At 38.7% G+C, this 24,093-nt stretch overlaps 1 protein-coding gene across 1 annotated transcript in view; it reads right to left on the reverse strand.

Annotated features, from left to right (window-relative positions):
• Nucleotides 1-24,093, reverse strand: part of Cntnap5 (contactin associated protein family member 5) — a 951,234-nt gene that overhangs the window by 290,141 nt on the left and 637,000 nt on the right. The window contains exon 12 of the mRNA XM_051147230.1: nucleotides 3,273-3,392. Within this exon, the coding sequence (XP_051003187.1) occupies nucleotides 3,273-3,392 (120 nt within the window). The remainder of the gene's footprint in view (nucleotides 1-3,272; nucleotides 3,393-24,093) is intronic.

The following is a 24,093-nucleotide window of genomic DNA, read 5'->3' on the forward strand; positions in this document are numbered from 1 at the left end:
TGGTGTTTAATTTCTTGAGTTCTTTATATATTTTGGATATTAGACCTTTGTCAGATGTAGGGTTGGTGAAGATTTTTTCCAGCACACAACAAAAAAATTTGCTCAACCATGTTCATAGCAGCCTTATTCATAATAGCCAGAACATGGAAACAGCCTAAGTGTCCGTCAGTAGAAGAGTGGATAAAGAAACTCTGGTACATATACACTATGGAATACTACTTAGCTATTAAAAACAAGGAATTCCCGAAATTTGTGGATAAATGGATTGAGCTAGAAATGATCATAATGAGTGAGTTAACCCAGAAGCAGAAAGAATCAAATGGTATATACTCACTTATATCTGCATACTAGCCCAAGGGGCATGTCCCACAAAAGCCTTCACTTACCAGGAAACTGGGACAGAGGGGAGGGCATCCTATTGGGACTCTAAATGAGAGACGCATGGGAGAATAGCAAAATAAAAGGATACAGAGGGTCCTAGAAACCTACAAGTAGAACAATATGATAGGCAGATTTGGGCCCAGGAGTCCCGCTCAAACTAAGGCACCAGCCAAGGACAATACAGGAGGTAAACTTTAAACCCCTTCCCAGATCTAGCCAATGGTCAGAATATTCTCCACAGTTGAGTGGAGAGTGTGATACGACTTTCTCACGTACTCTGGTGCCTCACATTTGACCATGTCCCCTGGAGGGGGAGACCTGGTGGCACTCAGAGGAAGGACAGCAAGTAGCCAAGAAGAGACTTGATACCCTATGAGAATATATACGGGAAGGTAATCCCCCTCAGGAACAGTCATAGGGGAGGGGAATAATGGGAAAATGGGGGGTGGGAGGAATGGAAGGATACAAGGGATGGGATAAACATTGAGATGTAACAAGAATAAATTAATAAAAAAAAATGATCATCAAAAAAAATAAAATAAATAAATAAAGAAAGAAAGAAAGAAAGAAAGAAAGAATTTCCTGAGCTAGCCTCTAATTCTATATTTTTTTACTAAAAATACACAAGTCAGTTATGAATTGAAAAGAATCAAGACACAATGAGAAGCCCAGCCCCAGACTGTGTGTTTGAATGGGACTAGCTATCAACAAGAACAGGAAACAATACAGTTTCTATTCTTGCTCTAACATGATTATAAACTAGGTAGCATATAACCACTCTTTATTAGATTAAGGACTCCAGAAACTAAAATAACTATCATTTTCATCAGCCAGTGTCTGCATCTTTGCATTCAGTTGGAAATATGGCTAAATTTGTCTTGTCATCATTTCTTGCACTTGTTCCATTGCATTCAGCTTCAGTATCTCATGTTCTGCCACAGGAACATCCAAGGCCTGATTTGTTTTCATATCCTCAGTGCTTTGGACACTATCTGGCTAGAAAGAAATCTATAAGTACGTTGCCTCATTACAGAGAATCCGAGGACACGAATATTCAGTAAGACATGAGAAGCCTGACTTTGCCGCTACATTACATGGTATATCTTGTGAAGACCAGGGCTTGAAATAAATTGTTTTGCATTTGAGTCTCTCTCTGTCTCTCTGTATCTCTGTCTCTCTGTATCTCTGTCTCTCTGTCTCTCTGTCTCTCTGTCTCTCTCTCTCTCTCTCTGTGTATGTGTGTGTCTCACTCTCTGTGTCTCTCTGTCTCTCTCTGTCTCTCCCTTCCCCCTCTCTCTGTGTCTCTCTGTTTGTCTCTGTCTGTCTCTGTCTCTCTGTCTCCCTCTCTGTCTCTCTCTGTGTCTCTGTCTCTGTCTCTCTCTCTCTGTGTGTGTGTGTGTGTGTGTGTGTGTGTGTGTGTGTGTGTGTGTGTAACAGATACAGATACAGAAAGAGTGAGACAAACCGAGAGAGGTATATAGGTATATGCCAATTAATGACAATCATATTGGCACTGCTTGAAAAACTAAATGATTAAAATTCTGCATAAATGTTTGACACTATTTAATTATATTATAAAATAAACTAATCATGAAAGGAATTTTTAAGCATTCATTTTACTTGTGGGGGGGACACATGTGCACTAGTGTGATTATGTGAAAGTCAGAGAATATGTTGGAATCTTGTTAGAATCAGTTCTCTCCTTTCACCACATAGGGTACAGGGATTAATTTTAGGTCATCATGTTTGACACCAAGTGACTTATTTGCAAAACCTGTGGGTTCTTCAGGTGACATTTCTAAACCTGTGTAATTGATTTATAAAGAAGTTACCTGTTCTTAGGATATTGCTTAAAAATCACATTACCTCTTTGATGATGATGATGATGAAGACAACGACGATGACAATGGTGATGAAGATGATGATTTACTAGGGAACTACAATACCCAGAAAACGAAACTACACCTATACTGTATATTGTGCAAAGCTTATTGACTACTTGAAATTTTAGTAATTTCTTGGACAATTTTGGCAAACTGAACAGTATTTCATTACCAAACTCTATGCATATCCTAACATTCTAATGACTGTCAGGCAAGTTCTCTAGAAATATATGAAAGACTTCTCTATTTTATGAATCCAAAGGCCAAGAAAGTCATCAGATAACATGTGAGGCTTAGAACAAAGATGTCTTAGCTTTACTGAAACCCCCCTACCTGATGACTGAGTGGTATATAGAAAAATATGTTGACTTACAACTGCCATAATAAAACCTTCATTAAACCATGACAGAGCATGAAATTTATGGTAAGCTAAATCTATGTTCTCAGCCCATGGTCATGCCTAAAATAAGCTATCTCTTAGTGCTTTCAAGGTGAAAGCTGTGCTTTTTAGGTCCTCACTAGATGGTCCAAAACACCTGATTATCTACGATCCTCACTATTCCTTGGTGTATATTCATCTTGAAGCTCAAGATGGTGGGACTCATCCAGATACAAGATCCTTCTATGAATGGAGTTCCCCTTTGTGAATCAAAACTTCCCATTGACTTTCATGCCTTGATTCTATGTATTTGTTTTAGTTTCCATCTTCTTTTCTTCTAGTAGTTGAGTGTTAACAGAGAAGATGTCCTTGGCAAGTCCTATAGAGAACACTTCACGACTCATTCCTAATTCTGGGAAAAGTGTTATGACCTCCAAGTTATCTCTTCTTTTTATATTGAAAATAACTAAGCTAATTCCTATCACTTGTCAAGACAACATCCTTCCACCATGAAGCTAGTCCCTCATGAGGATGTTTTTGTTTAATCAGGTGTCCATTTTCAAAAACTCCCTTCCATTTCATACCACCAGTCACCCAGGTTAAACATTCTTGGAAAGCATTGCCCTTACCAGTAATATTGCAGTACACCTGGAGTGGTCCCAGTGGCCCGCTGCCATCCGAGTCGACATAGAAGTACCCAGCTGTGTTCCCTTGGTGTCTATACACCTCACAGGATTGCTCATAGATGGCTGGAAAGACACAAAGGCAAACTCTACTTGATTCTGAATATCCCTCTGCAGGAGTCAATATCTCATGAAAGGTAAATAACACCCAGACAGAAAGTGAGCATTTACCCAACTGCTGAAAATACTGAACCAGTGAAAAAGCTCAATGAGTCATAGAATTTGTTGCCAATTGTCATGATATGTGTTCTGTCTCTGGGACCCACACAGAGGAAGAAGAGAAAAAAACTACTGCATGTTCTTCTCTGATCCCAACATTTATTCTGTAGGAAACCCACAATCACACAAATGTAGTCATACAAACACACACACACACACACACACACACACACACACACACACACACTAAATATAATTTGTAAATATTTCACAAAGAACATGAACGCTAGAAATGAAACAGGTAAATTTTTGTTGTGTGGCTACAAAGAAGTGCCTGTTGTACTTTGGGAAAATGACTTTACACTTGCTGGCCAGACCTAAGGTAATTTCCATGACAAACATTTCCTGCTATTCTGTTACTCATGATTGTTTTAGGTAATTTTCTCACTGCTGTGACAAATTACTGACCAAAGAGCTTAAAGGAGGAAGGACTGTGTCTGGCACATAGTTCAAGTGGATAGTGGCCATGATGTAGAAGACAAGGCAGCAGGCATACATGCAGAGATTAAATTTTAAAAAGGCACTACCCATTGCAGATCCAGATTGATTTCTGAGGTAGAAGCCACTGGCCTCCTCAGCAGAGGTCTAGATGAAAAAGTCTTATTTTGAAGGTCTTAGGAAAGTAAACATAGCTTCACAGTAGTTGAAGAAGGGCTGCTGATCTGCTTTTATGTTTTAAGACAGAGTTATGTTTTTCATAAAACATATCTTCAATTCCAGTTGCAAAACTAGATCGCTTCTATAGTTTATATGTTTAGGATAATTTTGCAATGTGCATTTATTGTTTCTTAGACTCTACTCTGTGTGTGTGTGTGTGTGTGTGTGTGTGTGTGTGTGTGCGCGCGCGCGCACGCAGGCACGCAATGTACGTACTTGCACTTTTCACACAGGAATACTCCATGTCTTAATTAGGGTTTCTATTCCTGTGATAAAACACCTAGACCAAAAGCAACTTTGATGGAAAAGGGTTTATTTCATTTTGAGCTTGTTGTAGTCTACCATACAGAGAAGTCAGGGAAGGAACTCAAGGTCAGAAACCAGAGTCAAGAACTGATGCCTAGGCCATGAAGGAGTATGGTTTACTAGACTGCACTTCATGGCTTGTTCTGGCTGCTTTATTATACCATACAGTACCACCTGCCATTAGATAGCACTACCTACAGTTGACTGTGCATTTCAATCATTATTCAAAAAAAAAATCCTACAAGCTTGCCTACAGGCCAGTCTTATAGAGACAATTTTAACAACTGATGTTCTATCCACTGAGATGACTCTAGATTGTGTAAAGTTGACAAAATCTATCTAGCAGAGTATTCTGAGGTATGCATATTGAGGTCAGGGGACAACCTCAGATGGCATGCTTATCATCTTCCTTGTTTTCTCCAGGGTCCCTTGTTTTTGTTCCACTGCATTTGCCATAGGCTCAGAGGCCTGTGTAAGTAAAGAGTAGCAGTTCTTTCAGGATTTTTTGTGGGTCCTTGGGTGTGAATTCAAGCCTTCATCATGAATTCACTTTTACCCCATTAGACCACCTTTCCAGTCCCTGGTCCTGTTTTTATGTACAAGAATTCACCTCTGCAGCTTTACTACTTTGTTTCTCTCCATTTCATCTATGATCTCCAACATTTTCTTGCTTTTATTGCATGTGCTTGGTTTTCTGTTTGGTTTTAGCATCTTCTTCTTCTTCTTTATTTTTTAATTGTTGTTTTCTTTGTTTTGGAGAGTGTGTGTTTACTTGCATGTTTAATTCTTTTATGGCAATATGAGTTTAAATTATTGTTGAAACCTGTGTCAAATTAGGGCAAGCATGGCTCACATTTCCAGCATTCATTTTTCTGCATAACTTTAATTTAGCATTTCCCAAAGGACATGTGTCATGAGGCTGTGATTGCACAAAACTGAACTTGTGGTATATTAGGACATAGCACAAGTAATAGCCTTAAAGATACAAGAATTTTTTGACTTTTCCTGACAGAGGTGGCTCATAACGGAAGGTAAAGATTAGATAAGAAGTTTAGTGTAAAAATTAGAACAAAAGAACAAATAAACAAAAACAAAAACAAAAACAAGCCAGGCATGATGGCTCATGCCTGCCGTTAATGCCAGCACTTGGGAGGCAGAGGCAGGCAGATCACTACGAGTTCGAGGCCAGCCTGGTCTACAAAGTGAGTCCAGGAATACCAGGGCTACACAGAGAAACTCTGTGTTGAAAAAAAAAAACAAAACAAAAGAAAGTAGAGAAACAAGTTTTTACTTTGGCTGAAATCCAGATATGTCTTTGTGCCACTGAATAGCTTCATTTTTCCCAAAGCCCTGAAATGCCAGCTCCTGTTCAGAGAGGGTACTAGTGTACTAATGAAGGCCCATTAAGGGAAAACAAGCAGCTTTCTGTTTGAGGCCAGCCTGTTCTACATACTGAACTTCAGGCCACATAGTAAGACCCAGAGATAGATGATATTAGATAGATAGATAGATAGATAGATAGATAGATAGATAGATAGATAGATGATAGAGAGATAGATAGATAGATGGATAGATGATAGATAGATAGATAGATAGATAGATAGATAGAAAGAAAGAATAGAACATCTAGCCTAGATGGAACTTAACACTCTAATTCATCTTGTTCAATCAGTTGGCCTTAGGACTGAGTTCAATTTAAAGCATACTAAGAACATAGAAAAAATAAGTGTTCTTTTACTGAGATACTTCACAGAATTACTGTTTCCAGTGCAGTCCCTATAAGCTGAGCTGCAATGAGGTTCAGCTGGATCTGATTCCTTTTCTAAGTCCTTATCTAGGGTTGCTAAGATGATTGTGAAGCCATTGGGAAGATGGTAACACTGGACCCAGTCATACAGGAGACACCGAGATAAAATTCCAAGTGAATCACAGGCTTAGATATTAAAAATGAAATGCATGAGTGTTCTTGAGTAAAACAAGCATTGGTTTCATTATAATCTATAAGAGCAAAAAACGCAAGTCAAAATTCCAATTCATAAATAGTAAAATAAAATGGTTAACCACATTTATCATAAATGAATGAAAAGGAAGAAAATAGGCAGATATGTTAATGATAAAGATGAGACATCAAATAAGAAGCAAAGATAAATATCACAAAACATTAATATGAATTCTTAAGTTGGATAGAGAGCACAGAAGCAAGAAGTGACTTATAGGAGAATCACAGCACATTTTTTTTGTAGAGAAACTGAGTACTTAAAAGAAAATCAGATGGAAGCTGTTGGAAATGCTTGGAAGATGGCCGTTAGTAGAGTGCTAAGAATATAGGCGCAAGGACCTGAACTTGATTGCTAGAATCTATATAAGAAGCTGTGTGGAGCACTTTTTGACTCTAATCCAAGCTGAATTGCAGAACTCCAGGTTCAGTGAGAGATGCTACTTCAAAAAAATAAGGTGGAGAGTGACTTCATAAAATATCCAACATTGACCTCCATATGTCCATGTGATTGCATGTACAAGCACACCATGAACAGAGATATCTACAATATTACTGTGAATTTTGGGCATCTCTTTCTGGTTACCAGACTATACCAGGAAAATGAAGATCTTCTCTCTCCTAGTCTCCTCGGTAGAATAATTAAGAATAGACTTATTTAGAAGTTTGAAGAGAATTGTATCACAGTGTAAAAGAAATCCCCAAGGTAACAAAGGTGAAAATCTCAGTAACTACTCAGAGGACTAGAATGTAGAAGATAAAGAAAAAAAAGGCATTATGTTTGAGTTTAGGAGACATGGAAGTTAACCACACAGTGGCAGGTGGGTACGTGGTAGGAAGGGGCACTTCAGAGAGAGAGAGAATGAGGGAATCTGGGTACCAGGGAAAACACTTATAGGCTCTGGCTAAGATTCAATAGAGAAAACCAGAAGAGAAGAAAAAAGGAAAAATTTCTTAGAGCAAAAATTCCCACACCAAGATAAACCTCTTGGAAGTTCACAGGAACTGCACTAGAAAGCAGTGCTTTTAGAATAGAGAACATTACCTAAATAAAAACACAATTACACCTGTTCTCTCTTTAGAATAATAATCCTCTGTGTAGGCCATCTGCCCTCACTCTAACCCCCATCCCCTCACAGATCTCCCAAGGTCTGAAGTACACCCTCACTTCTCTCTCCACTTCCTCTCCTATCTTGTTCTCTCTCTTCAGCCACTTCAGCTGTCTATTCTATTTCTCCTTCCAAGAAAGATTTAAGCATCCTCCCTCAGATCATCCTTGTTACCTATCTTCTTTGGGTTTATGAATTGTGGTATGTTTATCTTGTACTATATAGCTTATAAGTGAGTGCATACTATATGTATCTTTCTGGGTCTATGTTGCCTCACTCATTTCTAGTTCCATCCATTTGCCTGAAATTTTCATGATTTCCTCTTTTAATAGCTAAGTAACATTTAATTGTGTAAATGTACCACCATTTCATCATCCATTATTTGCTTGAAGGACATCTAGGTAGTTTCCAAACTTTAGCTCTTATGGATAAATCTTTTAGGAACATCATGGAGAAAGTGTCATTGCTGTATGGTAGAGCATCTTTTGGGCATGGGAGAGATATTCCCAGTTTTCTTCAAAAGTGCCATATGGCTTTCCAAAATGGTTACACAAGTTTACACTCCACACCAACAATGGAGGAGTGTCACCCTTTCTCTACATGCTTGCTTTCCAGCATGTGTTGTCACTTGTGTTTTTTTATTTTATTGATTTAAATGGAACCTCAGCATTGTTTTGATTTGCATGTCCCTGATGACTAAGGACACTGAGGATGTTTTAAATACTTCTAGGACATTCCAGGTTCCTCTGTTGAAATTCTTTATTTAGCTCTATACCCCATTTTTAGTGGGTTATTTAGCTTGTTAATGTTTAATTTCTTAAGTTCCTTATATTTTTTGGATATTAGCCCTTTGTTGTATGTAGGATTGGTGAAGATCTTTTCCTAATCTACGACTGCCATTTTTTTCTATTGACCATGGCCTTTGCCTTACAGAAGCTTTTCAGTTTCAAAGTCTCATTCATTAAGTATTGATCTTAGAGCTTGAACTGTTAATGGGTGCAAGCATCTCACTGATAAACTAGAGACCTAAGAGAGAGTAGGCTTCTGGGAGGATATGGTGTTGACTGTAACTGAGACTCCTAGTAGCAGGAGTTATGAAGAATGAAGATGAACGCCTCTAACTATAAAGGACTGCTAATGGAATGCAAGGATCACCAACTCACCCCTATGAACTTTGACCCAAAATTTACCCAATCTATAAGATATGCAGGGATAAAGATGAAGCAGAGATTTGGGGAATATCTAAACAATTCTTGGCCCAACCTGAGACCCATGCCAGGGGAGACAGCCAACACCTGACACTGTTAACAATATTCTGCTTAGCTTGCAGAAGTTTGTCTAGCATAGATGTCTTCTAAGAGGCTCAATCCAGCAGTAAATTAAAACTGACGCTGAGACTCACACAAAAACATTGGACAAAGCATAGGAAGTCCTGTGGAAAAGTGGGGGGGGGGAGAATAAAAGCATCTAGAGGTGACAGGATCTCCACAAGAAGATTGACAAAGGCAATTAACCAGGGCCCAGCGGGGTGTGCGGAGACTGAAATACTAACCAAAGACCATGCATAGTTTCTACTTTGGCTCCAAAAAAAGATGTAGCCATGGGAAGTTCAGGCTTCATGTGCATCCCTTAGTAAGGGGAGTAGGGGCTCTCTCTGACATGAACACTGTTGCCTACTTTTTGATCACTTGTCCCTGGTTAAGCTGGCCTCATCTGGCTACTGGGAAAGAGGATCAGCTCAGTGAAAAATTGACTAGAGGAGGTGGGATGGGTTGGTGGTAGTAGGGGCTCCCTTCTCTGAGGAGCAGGGGAGCCAGTGAGTGGAGAAGAGAGAAGGAGAGAAGGACTGGAAGGAGAGGAGGGAGGGGGCTATGATAAGGATATAAAGTGAGTAAATTAATTAATTTTTTAAAAGTACCTGCATTCCTAAGGCTTAGTCCCATGGCCAGATGATCAGCCAGTCTAGCTGTATTAACTCTTAAGAGAGGAGAAAATGGCATATCTACAGCAAGAATGAGATTCCATTCCACAAATATGCTTTGGATGTAGCAACATTTGTGTCTATTAAAAGACAGCAACCAGTAAACTCAACATTGCTGTTGAAAGATAATAGACAGGGGTTTCTACAAAGTGCTATACCTCTCAGCACAAAAAGAGCAGATTTGTAGCATAACTAGACAGAGCAGAAGGATCTGTGTTCTCATATCAGAGGAAAACAGTCTGAGGAGAGTTCTGGCAGATAATTTATTTCCTAAGGTATAATTTGAAACGTCCTTGTGTTGTTCTCTCTCATTAGAGATAATGATAGTGTTCAGACAGCAAAATACTTTTATTTAGACCTCACCTTTTCAAGTACCAAGGTCAGTGCTATAGTTTTGCATCTTCGCCCTTTATATTTCTACTGTAAAACTATGAAAACAAATATGAAACCATGTGTGTGTGTGTGTGTGTGCACATGCTTGTGTGTAAGTGTGCAAGCACACATGGGCATATGTGTACACATTCAATGTGTGCATATAGTTGTCAGAGATTAACACCACGTGTTTTATTCCATTACTATCCATAGTGCACACCCCCATTTAAAATTTGATGTGCACATGCCATGGAGTGCACCTTGGGTCAGAATAAACCATGGTAGGGTTGGTTCTCTCCTTCCACCTTATGGTCCTGAAAATGTAACCATCTTTTCAGGCTGCATATCTTGTTTTTTGAAAAAAAAAAAACATGAAACTCACCAATTTTGTAAGACTGGGCTTCAGAGATCTACTTGTCTCTGCTTCCCAAGCATTGGGGTTACAAGTGTACTCAACTATGCCTGACTCTTGGTTGTGGGTGCTGTAAATCTGAAGTCAATTACTCATATTAGCATGGCAAGCTTTTTCCTCAGTGAACTGTCTCTTTTCCTTCTCAGTACATATTTTTAAGCATTAAAAATGATACAATTCTTCTTAGCATGTCTATTGTTATCTTTATATTGCTTTGAATGTATATACATCTGTGTAACAATAATTAATTTCAGAAGAGCCAATAAATTTGAAATAGAGCAAATAAGGTATATTAGAACGTTTGGAGGAAGAAGAGGGAAAAGATAAATGATATAATTATCATCTCAAAATTAAAATAAATAGTTTAAAAACTGGTTCAATCCCATGTCTCTTTTTCTTTGTAGTGTCCTGTGTGATAGAATATTTACCAGATGATTTCGATATGCACTATCTGTAGACATAAATAAGATTAAGTTAATTCTAGTAACTAGGAAAATGTTTGTGAAAATTTTATTTAACAGACATTTTTTAATTAAGCTTATCAAACCTCTAGTTGACTACAGTTTTTAGAATTTGACTTCGCTTTGTTTCAACAAAGAAAATAAAAGTAGTGTTAAAACTAATGAGAATCACAAAACTCAGTTAAATGACTGTCAGGGGACCACATTGGAGTAAGCAGAATTTTGATATCTGAATCCACAAACAGAGCTCAAAGGACATGGAAAAAATCAGGTTGTAGTATTAGATGGAAAGGTGTCAGGAGGTTCTTTGACTCCAGAGCCCTGGTGCTGATGATACATCCTTTACATTGTATGAAGAAAGCATCATGCCAACCAGGTGACTTCTGAAGAAATGGAAATTACCAAGACTGATATCTACTTCCAGCTTCACCTTTACCCAAGCCTTAGCTATACTCTACGGTGTACTTTGACATCAGCTATTAAAGGCAGTTTATAACAAGTCACTATATACAAATGGATAACTTTATGTATGAATTGCCTGTGAAAGATCTAGATATCTTGGCATTCTAATAATCGAGTAAGTCATTCTATGAAACACACTGCAAACAATCTTAACAATGTGCTTTGTCTAAAGTATGAATATGCAAACATAAGAAATAAAAATTCTTTTTGGTAGTCCAAATCTAAATGAAGTCCAGTCTATTGGGTGCATAAAAGCAAACCCATCCTATGTTGATGATGGGCTGACATGAACATCAGTGGGCATGACTTCAATTACAGCATTTCTGTCTAAATTAATTGGTGGCCCCAAACTTATCAAAGTCCTATAAAATCATAGTTCCCAAGGTGATGTCAGACTAAAAATACTGCTCTGAAAAGTACCTTACAAGAGATTGAAAATGGTGCTGGAGGGAGGTTTTGGCCACTGAGAGCATATGTTGCTTTGAAGAGGCCCTGGGTTTGGCACATAGCACTCACATGCATAGCTCACACTGACTCATAACTCCAGTGCCTGAGACTTGATACACTCTTCTGGTCTCTGTGGATACCTTTATACATGTGGTACACATATAGACAAGTAGCCAAACAAACAAACACACACACATATACACACGCACAAATAATTTTAAAAATCTTTAAAATTAAAAAAGACATGTCATTTACTGTTCCACAAGTAAGAGAAGCACTATTTTTAAATGAACAAAAAATTACAGAATCACATCAATGAGGAGAATTCAGTAGAGGCTTGCCTGTCACAATGTGGCCTTGAAAGAATTAGGACTGAAGTTTGATTCCCAGAATTCACACTAAGCAAACAAGCAAGCACACAAAAAAGTTGGCCTTGCAATCCTAGGAACAAGGAAGACAATCCATGGAGTTCTGTGATCAACCTATAAGATGAGTTTCATGACACTGAGACATACTGATTCAAAATAAAATATCAAGTAAATGTGGAAGAACACTTGAGTTTATCTTCTTTCCTGTGCATACATATATATGCATTTGTGTCCATACACAAAGGAAGGTGTAGAGACTTGCACATACAAATACACTGAGAAATGGCAACAGACATAAAAAGTGTTGTTTTTCTGTCCCAGGTGCTGAAAATATTGGTAACAGCATTCCTACAAAAAAAGAAAGCTCAGCTGTGGCCAGATGATATCCTTATCTTTGTTTTCTCATCCTTTTTTCATCCTAACCTTTTTGTTTCCAAGTACTTTCCTTTTCAGAGAAGTAGCCATAAAGAAGTCTATTGATCAAGATCACATCCCTGCTCACCCAGTGAACAGATCTGGGTCTGAGTAACCATGTAGCCATTTCATCCAACTCTATAAATGACCTTTGGAGACTGATAACTCTGATGTGGCCTTCTCAGAGACAGACATGGCCATGAAAGGAACCAGAATATGTCACCCTAAAAGAGGCCACATTAATGGCTGATAGTATTAAAGGACAAACAAATAAACCAAACAACAACAACACCAAGAAAATTCAAGGGCTTGGGAGATAGCTCAGTGAGTAAAATGTTTGTTTTGCAAGCATAAGTAGCTGAGTCCTATGCCTTAATCCTACAAAATAAGCTAGGAATGTGGCATTCACTTGGAATCTTGGAAGTGGAAAAGAAAGAAGAAAATCCTGGGGATCCCAGTATAGCTAGCCCTACTGCCTATTGAGAGCTCTTACTTCAAAACTCAAGGTGAACAAGAGTGGAAGAATGACAGTGCAGATTATTCTATGACATCCACAGACATTCATAAAACATGTATGTGCACACACATGAAAGACCACATATAATGGTTATGCATATCGCATTTTAAAAGACACAAATAAGAACACACCCAGAAATGCTGTCTCTCTCTCTGATTGTCCCAAGTCAGGGCACTCATTTGGAAAGCCACCGAAAACCACTCTTGTCTCCACCTAAAGAAAAAAACTTTTTCAAAAGTTATTTCCGATCAGCTAAGATATGATATCCAAGAAACCTATTTAAAAAAAAAAGAACCTTATTTTCTTTCCAAATATTTGCTTCCTGTAATTCTACAAAAACAGGTCCTTGCCTTTTCCCTCCTCTGAAATTGATATTCTCTTGTTGAAGTTACTACACTTGCCAGAGTTTGGAGTTTCTCCTGCCCTCCCCTGTCATGCCTTTTTACCATGTTGTATTGAGAGCATATGTTACCAAAGCAGTTTGCTTTGCTTTGTCTTCTGGTTTCTATTTTTTATGGGTTCTGTGCATGTGAGGGACTCAGGCATATTTCCCAAGCATGCTTTCTCCTCAGTGTCAGGAACATAAGAGAAGCCACTGTGAGGAGGATGGAGAGAGCCAGCAAGGGCAGTGTGACTCTTTGAAAAACAGAGTCCAAAATTCCAGGTGGGGTGGTGCATGGTTGTCATCGCAGTGTAAGGACACAAAAGTAGAAAGAATCTTGGAGCCAGGAGGCAGTCATCCTAGCCACATGATATACTCACTCCAGCTTCCAGTGAGAGACCCTCTCTTGAAAAACTATATGGTCTACTCCTTAAAAAAAGCACTAGTTTGATCTCTGACCTCCATACACTCTCAGTTTCATGTTTGCACACCTTCACACATATGTTCACTTCCCTACATGCAAACATGAATCTTTATAGAAGAGATCTGACTTTTATAAGTCCCAGCTATTTAGGAGGCTGAGGAAGGAGAATTGTTTAAGCTTGGGCGTTCCAAGCCTGGAGAACACAAAGACCACTGCTTTATATAATGCCTACCATTAATGCCATAGTTTCTATTTTACACCTGATCCAGCTTAGGTGTGTCGTATATAGGATCACCCACCCACTACACCTTTATGGAGTTTCAGTGTCACAAAGAAATACAGGAAAGAAGAGGATCATGGTTTTCTGAGTACACAAACAAGTCAGCAGGAGGCTAAAAAATCTACATTTTAGACATTAGAAAGGCCAAACATTGAAGCTAGGGATATGGCTTTGATAAGAACCCTTTCTACGTAAGCATGAGAATCTGCATTTGACTCCTTTGCACCATGTAAAACCTTCACATGCTTTTTTATTGTCTAGTGACACAACATGGTCAGGAGAGGAGACAGAAGGGTTTCAGGCCAGCAACCTAGGTACAAGCTTAGTGTCTGAAAGTTCTAAAGTAGAAAGTGATAGCCAGGACACCTAACATCATCCTCTAGCCACTGCCTGTGAGTATGTTAGTGCATAACCCCCCATACACAGCTGCACATACATCACACACACAAACACACACACTACAACAAACGTTAAAAATCAAAAATTAAAAGCAAATGAACATTAAGGTTAGAGATAAACAGTTCTTTTATCTTCATTCCTTCCACTAGCTGCTCCTAGCTTGGCCTGATTTTGTCTAAGCCAGCCTGTATGTCAGCTCACCAACACTCAATCAGAATAATGTAATTCCTAGAATCTTAGAGGGTATGGCATCTCCGTACTTCCGAACACTTTGTTGCTGAGAACAGCTCTATCATTACACAATGGGCCAAGCAACTTGAAAATTATTCCTTGAGATGAAATAGCAGAGTTCACTCAGTTACCCTACAAGCTGGGTATTGTGATCAGCATTTAGTGAGCTCTCTGAGAAAGTACCCATGACACTTCCATTACATGTGTCATAGAAAGAGATCCCATCCTGCCACCACAAGTCTTCAGGGTTCATTCCAGATAAGACTATAGCTTTCCTCTCCACACAGTTTCTACCCAAGCCACTTAGTTAGAAGCACAACCACATTGTTTTACTCTCTGTTTCAAAGATAAAGTCTTGATACAGTAATGACCTTAACAACCAAGGTCATGGGATATAGTATAAAATAAAAAACTAAGTTTTGGTGGCTTTTATTTTTAACTTGTTGGTTTGTTTAAGTCAGGGTCTTTTTAGGTAGCTCAAGCTATACTCAAAATTCTCCCAACTGAGCCTCAGGACAGCTGAGACTGAGGCCTATAATACAACACCTGGCTCAACTATTGAAGTTTTGTATTAAAACCTAAGAATTTCTGGCTGATTTCATGTGTGTATGTTAGTGTTGGCAGATTTGTCATGTGAAAATTTGCATGTATGTTGGTATATGGTTGTGTGAATGCATGTACCCATGTGTAGATACTTCTGTATGTTTATTGAAGCCAGAGGTCAATCACAGCTCTCATTCCTCAGATATCATCCATGTTTCCATATGAAGGGCTCTCATTCTCGTGGGTTACCAATTCAGCCTGAATTGGCTGCCAGTGAGCATGAGAAACCATCCTGTTTATGTTTCCCAAGCACTGGGATTTCAAGGGCACAACAACACTTGGCATTTTACAAATGTTCTGAGCATCAAACATGAATCCACATGCTACTAAGCAAGCACCTTATTCACTGAGTTATCTCTCTAGATCACTTATGAGTTTTATAAACCTGTTTTTATAAATCTTATTTTACATTTTGTTGTTTTATAAAGAGATGATAAGTAATAAGTACTTTGTAAATATTTGTATTCACTTCAGTGTTCAATAACATGCTACCCCTACCTTTTTAAAATTTTCTTCTCCATGTTTAAGTTTACTCAGCATGCACAGATCAATATTATTTAAAAATAATCCTGGGCTGGAGACATGGCTCAGAGATTAAGAGCACTGTCTGTTCTTCCAAAGGTCCTGAGTTCAATTCCAAGTAACCACACAATGGCTCACAATCATCTATAATGAAATCTGACGCCCTCTTCTGGCATGCAGGCACACACACGGGCAGAATACTATATGTACAAAAAATAAATAAACAAAACTTAAAAAAGAAAAATATTCCATCATAGAATATAGATGGCTAGTGTCTATATACTTGCCTCTGAAATTAATGCAGAGCAAGTGTTCTTAGTAGTAGTGTCCCCTCTGAATATTAAGTGTCCTCCTACACCACATGTATAAGCTGAGGTATGCTCCTACCAGTAACAATATTACCCTCTAGTAATTGTAAAAAGAGAAACTGGACTTTCTATTCTCATACAAATGGACATATAAACATATGAAATGTGATATGACATGCTGTGTAGCTATGAAATGCAGAGAGGTTAGGTAGCAACTGACAAACAGAAAAGCTGGATCTGGGCAAAGTTCTTAGTAGAGGGTTTGGAGCTAAGCTAGAAAATAATGTACGTGTCCTGGTTCACAAGCAATCGGAAACTACACAGGATATTCTATTTTCTTTTCTTTCCCTTTGATAAAATACCCTAAAAAAAGCAATTTAGGAGAGAAAGGAGTTTCTTGGCATATAATTTCAAGTTACATCCCAGATTAACAGAGAAGTCACAGGAGCAAGAGCTTGAAGCAGCTTACCAAATATCTAGCCAAGAGCAGAGAGGAAAGCATGCACACCTGTCACTTGCTTTCCTGCTGGTGTTCAGCTCTATTTCTACACTTTTAAATAACCCAGGAGTCCTTGCCTAGGAAATGTGCTCCAAGACTGGACTGTGTCTCCCACACCAATTAATTTAGCCAATCTCCCAAAGGCATTCCCACAGGGTAACCCAAATTAGGTAACTCATCATTAAATCTCTCTTCCCTATGGGAAGTAGGGAATATCAAATTGACAACTAAGGATACCCACCACACAGAGGAAGGCCCCAAGGAAAGCATAATCTGTGAGGGTTACTAAGAGTTTGCCAGTATTCTGAGCAGAAATGGATCAGAGCACATGCTCCACTCTAAAGAGAAGGTGTCAATATTTCCACCTGATATTCTCAATATATTCACCCTCTGCTGATGGACTAGAGATTCTTTATTGCCTGTGCAGAAGATGGACTGAAGTGAATGATAAAAGATGACTGAGTCTCTATAGACCTTTATGGAGCTGTAAGGTGACGTGAGATGTATCATTCTAAGACTGAAAACTTATTCTTTTTATTCAGTTGTCTTGGAATATACTCCATCCGGGAAAGGATGACATGGGGTTTTGATATTCATTCTTTTTTTTTTTTTTTTTTTCTTGCAAAAATAAAGCAAGGTGAAACAAAACAGACATATTCATGTACTAAATGCTGGTTGGCATCTCAGCCAACTTTCCCCATAACACTTGTCCTTATTCGTTTGCTTAGGTACTCAGAGACTGAAATGGGAATGTCTGGCTACCAAGCCTATCTATTTATGCATTTTTTCAAATGAGCTCTTGTAATATAAAAAACTTTGCTCTAAGCTGTCTAGCTGGTATGCACTGTATTTGAGAATCTGATACTGATTCTCTGACTGCAAACTCCATGTTTTCTTCTCTAAATGCTGAAAATAAATAAAAATACAAAAAGCAGCTGTACCATGCTCATAAGTTTCCTCATGGACCTCAACATGACAGAGGAAACATGAACAATTCCTGAGAAGAACTCAGAAGGCATCCTATTTACACAGGAGCTGTCTGTGTCATCATTGTTAGCAAGTCTCCAGCCTTCTACACAGGAGCTAAAATGTAATTCAAATGGATCTATTTTGCATTTATATTCCATAAAGAATTTGTCTTACAGGGTGATTTGGCAATACCTAGTTTTAATCTGCAAATAAGACACTTTGCAATGAAAAAATGTGTATCATTCAGCCCTGCAGGTCCCATGATATTTGACACAAGTGTTTACCAAATGTGCCCCGAGCAAACTTTTAGGGACGAAGGGAAATTCTACTATCGGGTGTCTCAGTAGGCATTCCTATTTTATGTCCAGACTAAAGTCTAAAGTCTTTTGAAACATGGTTTAGTCCTTTATGCAAAATCATGCTTTGAAAAACCCGTGTGTGTGTGTGTTTGTGTGTGTGTGTGTGTGTGTGTGTGTGTGTGTGTGTGTGTGTGTGTAGGCCAGAGGTCAGCCTCAGGTATTGTTTTTCACATGCCCTCCTCTTTCTTTATTTTTACTTTCTATATAAACAAAAGTTCTGGTCTTGATTGTCCAAGCAGGCCAGGCTACCCAGAAGGAACAGGGCCCAGGTATATACCTGGAGGTCTCCATCTCCTAAGTGTTAACATTATAAGTACATGCTACTAAGAACAGGTTTTTCTTTAACCCATCAATTCTGGCATCTGAATTCAGATCCTGGTGTTTACAAAGCAAGCACTTTATCTCCTCAGCCAAAAGCTGCTTATTAGCCCCACTACTCCAGTAACTCTAACTTTTCAAGCAGTATAGCCTCTGTGATGGAGATAAGTTACTATGAAGCTGATGAACCTGAAACTTCAGGATGCCCTCATTACTTGAATAATTCTGGGCAATAAAAAACCCTATGTCAGGGGCACCAAGATGGCATTAACCAGAATACACCATATCTGATACACTCCACAGAGACCAGGGACTTGAATGAAGCTACAGACTGCTGGATCTTGAGAAGTGTAGCTGAGTGGGGTCCAAAACTCCACAGACCACCGGTGGGCCTGGCTCCAGGACAAGCAACACTCTGGAGGTCCTGAACCCATTCCCCAGATGCTCAAATGGAACCCACATGTGGGCTGCAGCCAGCCTATAAAGCACAAACTCACTGTGTCAGGAGGTGGTACTCCGGAGCCCCTGGCCTGAGGAGTCTCAGCGAATAGGGTGAAACTCCCCTTGGATCCCTCCACCCACCCCATGCCAAACTGCAGAGGTCCTCCAGGCCGTGTGGAAACACAGGCGGCGGGGCCCACCAAAAACAGCTAGAGTGGGCGTGCACCTTGTGGAGCCATCCTGAGCCCAATCTAGAGCCGGTCGCAATGGGCTGAGCCTGCAAACAGCAGTTAGAAACAAGCTTGGACTGCTCCCACAGGCACAGCAGGATCTCCCAAGCTATCAGGAGAGGTTGGCCACACCTGTGGTGTCTAATCTCTGACCTAAAGATTACTACAGCTCCAAGGATCTACGAGCGGTCCCGGCTACAGGGTCGCGGAAAGTGCAGGCACCTTGGCGCCTGCCAGTAGTCTGAAAAGGTCCTGTCTCTGGGATGCTGCTGTTGACCCAGCACTCTCCAACAGATAGAACCTAACCAGATCAGCTCCCACAGACCCAGCAAGATCTGCCATGTTCTCGGGAGAGGCTGGAACCCTCTGCAGTGTTTAGAGGCAGAACTAAAAGACAGCAACAGCCCAAAAGTTAAGATCAAGCTGAGGTCTTGACTATAAGCGACAGGAAGGACAGGCAGCTGGGACCAAACTACCTTACCAGAGTGCCTGTGTGCTGACCTTGTTCTAGGTCCCAAAACAGCTGATCTGAATTACAGCAGTAAGATGAAAGGATCCAGACAGAAACCTACTTTGGCTGACTCAGTCTGGAGCCTAAGGTGTAGAGTAAAATCTCCAGGAGTGGAAACCAGATCACCTGACTGTTCCAGAGAAATACTCCCTGATCCCCACAGGCAAGGGCACCCAACCTATAATCATTCACCAGCTATCCACTCTCAACCAGTGAAGGTCACTAGAAGCTACCTCCCAACATCAGAGACACCAAAATGACAGGAGGACAGCTAAAGAATGCAAACAAAAACAAAAAGAGTTTGGCATCTCCAGATCCCAGCAATCCCAATGGAAGCAACCCAGAGAACCCAAAACCAATTGAAATACAAGAAAATGACCTCAAGTCCTTAGTAAGGAAGATGATAATGGAAGAAACAAATAAATCTGTAAACACATGCAGGAGGATGCAAATAAGACGGTTGAAGATATAAAAGAGTCATATAAAGAGGCACTGGAAGAATTTCAGAAAATTACAAACAACCAGATGAAGGAAATCATGAGAACAGTTAAAGATCTGAAGATAAAAATGGAAGCTATGAAAAAGGAACACACAGAAGAAAACCATGATCGAGAGGCCTCAGAGAAGAAAGTGAACATATTAGAGGTGACCTTATCTAACAGAATCTAAGAAATAGAGGAATGAATATCAGGATAGAAGATACAAACATATAACTCAAAACAACCATCAAAGAAAATCCTAAATCTGAAAACTTCCTGATACACATAACATCCAAGAAGCCAAGGACACCATGAAAAGATGAAACTTGAGAATAATAGGTATTGCGGAAAGAGAGGACACTCAACTCCATGGCCCAGAAAATATCTTTAACAAAATCATAGAAAATTTCCCCAATTTGAATAAAGAGATGCATATGAGTATACAAAAGGTCTAGAGAAGACCAAATAAAATAGACCAGAAAAGAAAATCTTCCCGCCACATAATAATAAAAACACAAAATACACAGAACAAGGAAAAATATTAAAAGAGGCAAGAGAAAAAGGCCAAGTAACATACGATGGCAAACATTTAAGAATTACACCTGACTTCTTAGCATAGACCATGAAACCCAGAAGGGCTTGGACAGAAGTCCTGCAGACCCTAAGAGAACACAGATGCCAGGAAAGACTACTATACCCAGCGAACTATCAATAACCATTGATGAAGAAAACAAGATATTCCATAACAAAAACAAATTCAAACAGTACCTATGCACAAATCTGGCTTTACAGAAGTTACTAGAAGGAAAACTACACCCCAAAGGATCAAATTACAACCAAAACTACATAGGAAATAGGTAAATACACTATCACAAAATCACAACTTCACAAACCCTTGACTGTAACAAACAGCAAAAATGAAGGGATTTAGCAGTCACTGGTCAGTAATATCGTTCAACACCACTGGTCTCAATTCTCTAATAAAAAGGCACAGACTAACTGAGTGGATGCATAAACGTGACACAACATTCTTCTGCATTCAGGAAACACATCTCAGCAACAAGGACAGACATTACCTCAGAGTAAAAGGTATGGGAAAAATATTCCAAGCAAATGGTCACAAGAAGCTAGTGGGTGTGGCCATTCTAATATCTAATAAAATAGACTTTCAACCTAAATGAATTAAAATGGACAAGGAAGGGCACTTCATACTCATCAAAGGTAAAGTCAACCAAGAAGATATCACAATTTTGAACTTCTATGCTCCTAAAACAAGGGCACCTGCATTTGTAAAAAGCTATTAACAAAGCTGAAACCACACATTGATCCCCACACATTAATATTGGGAGACTTCAATACCCCACTTTCACCTAAAGATAGGTCTTTGAATCATACCTAAGCAGGGAAATAACTTCATTAACCAATGTCATGGATCAAATGGATCTAGCATAAATCTACAGAACTTTTCATCCAAACGCTAAGGATTGTACCTTCTTCTGAGGATCCCATAGAACGTTCTCTAAAATTGATCACACAGTAGGTCACAAAGCAAGCCTCAACAGATATAAGAAGATTGAAATAATACCTTGTATTCTATCAGATCACCATGGTCTAATGCTGGACTTCAACAACAACAGAAATAAAAAAAATCCTACACACACATGGAAACTAAACACCTCTCTACATAATGACACCTGGGTCAAGGAAGAAATAAAGGACTTCCTGAAATTCAAGGAACATGAAGAAACAACATACACAAATTTTTTGGGACACAATGAAGGTGGTGCTGAGAGGAAAATTCATAGCACTAAGTGCTTTTAGAAAGAAAATGGAAACATCCCACATAAACAATTTAATGACACATATGGCAGCCCTAGAAAAAAAAAAGAGGCAGACACATGCAAGAGGAGATGTCTGGAAATAATGAAACCCAAGGCTGAAATCAATAAATTAGAAACAAAAAGAACAATTCAAAGAATCAGCAAAACCAGGAGCTAGTAGTTTGAGAAAATTAACAAGATAGACAAACCATTATCCAATCTAACTAAAAGACAGAGAAACACTATCCAAATCAACAAAATCAGAAATGAAAAGGGTGACATAACAACAGATACTGAAAAAAATACAAAGAATCATAAGAACATACTTTAATGGCATTTATGCCACAAAATTTGAAATTTTAAGGAAAATGGACAATTTTCCCAATCGATTCCATTTGCCAAAATGGAATCAAGATCAGATAAAGAAATTAAGTAGCCCTATTTTGCCTATAGAAATAGAAGCAATCATTGATAGTCTTCCAACCAAAAAAAGCCCAGGGCCAGATGGCTTTAGCGCAGAATTCTACCAGACCTTAAAAAAGGAGCTAATTCTGATAATCTTCAAGCTCTTCCAAAAGATAGAAATGGATGGAACATTACAAAATTCTTTCTATAAGGCCAGAGTCACATTGATACCTAAACCCCACAAAGACCCTACAAAAAAGAATTTCAGACAAATTCATCTTATGAATATTGATGCAAAAATACTCAATAAAATACTCACAAAACAAATACAAGAACATATCAAAGACATTATTCACCATGACTAGGTAGGCTTCATTCCAAGCATGAAGGGATAGTTTGACATATGGAAATCCATCAATGTAATCTATCATATAAAAAACTGAAAGAGAAAAACCACATGATCATCTCTTTAGATGTAGAGAAAGCATTTTACAAAATTCAACACACATTCATGTTTAAACTCCTGGAGAGTTCGAGAATACAAGGCATATACATAAACATAATAAAGGCTATATACAACAAGGCAATAGCCAACATCAAATTAAATACCCAAGGAAATCCCTCTAAAATCAGGAACCAGACAAGGCTGCCCACTTTCTCCATATCTCTTCAATATAGTTCTTGAAGTTCTAGCCACAGCAATAAGACATCAAAAGGAGATCAAGGAGATCCAAATGGGAAAGGAAGAAGTCAAATTATCCCTACTTGCAGATGATATGATAGTGTATATAAGTGACCCCAAAAATTCCACCAGAGAACTTCTATAACTGATAAACACCTTCAGCAAATTGACTGGATAAAAAATTAACTCAAAGAAGTCATTAGCTTTCCTATATACAAATGACAAAAACACAGAAGAAGAAATTAGGAACACTACACCCTTCACAATAGCCACAAGCAATATAAAATATCTAGGAGTAACTCTAACCAAGCAAGTGAAGGACTTGTTTGAAAAAAAAAAAAACTAAATCTCTGAAGAAAAAGATTGAAGATGATATCAGAAGATGGAGGGATCTCCCCTGTTCCTGGATCAGGAGAACTCACATAATAAAAATTGACCATCTTACTAAAAGCAATTTACAGATTCAATGAAATTCCTATCAAAATACCTACAAAATATATTGAAGACATTGAAAGATCAATTCTCAACTTCATATGGAGAAACAAAAAGCCCAGAATAGCAAAAACAAACCTTTACAATAAAAGATCCTCCAGAGGAATCTCCACACCCGATCTCAAGTTGTACTATAGAGCAACAGTAATTAAAACTGCAAGGTACTGGCACAGCAATAGTCTGGTTGATCAGTGGAATAGAATCAAAGGCTCAGATATGAATACACATACATATGGTCACTTGATTTTTGATAAAGAAGCCAAATCTATTCAATGGGAAAAAGATAGCATCTTCAACAAATGGGGGTGGTCTAACTGGATGTCTATGTGTAAAAAAATGCAATTAGACCCATATTTGTCACCATATACAAAACTCAGATGCAAATGGATCAAAGACCTCAACATAAAACCAGAGACACCAAGTCAGTTAGAAGAAATGTGGGGAAGAGCCTGGTACACATTGGCACTGGAGACAACTTCCTGAACAGAACACAACAGCCCAGGCCTTAAGGTTAAAAATTAGTAAATGGGACCTCATGAGGCTGAAAAGCTTCTGTAAGGCAGGAGACACTCAAGAGAACAAAGTGACACCCTACAGACTGGGAAAAGATCTTCACCAACTCTATATCTGACAAAGGACTAATATCCAAAATATATAAAGAAATCAAAATATTAAACACCACCAAACCAAAT

The sequence above is a fragment of the Acomys russatus genome, chromosome 6 (assembly GCF_903995435.1).
Source record: "Acomys russatus chromosome 6, mAcoRus1.1, whole genome shotgun sequence".
Taxonomy (NCBI): Eukaryota; Metazoa; Chordata; class Mammalia; order Rodentia; family Muridae; genus Acomys; species Acomys russatus.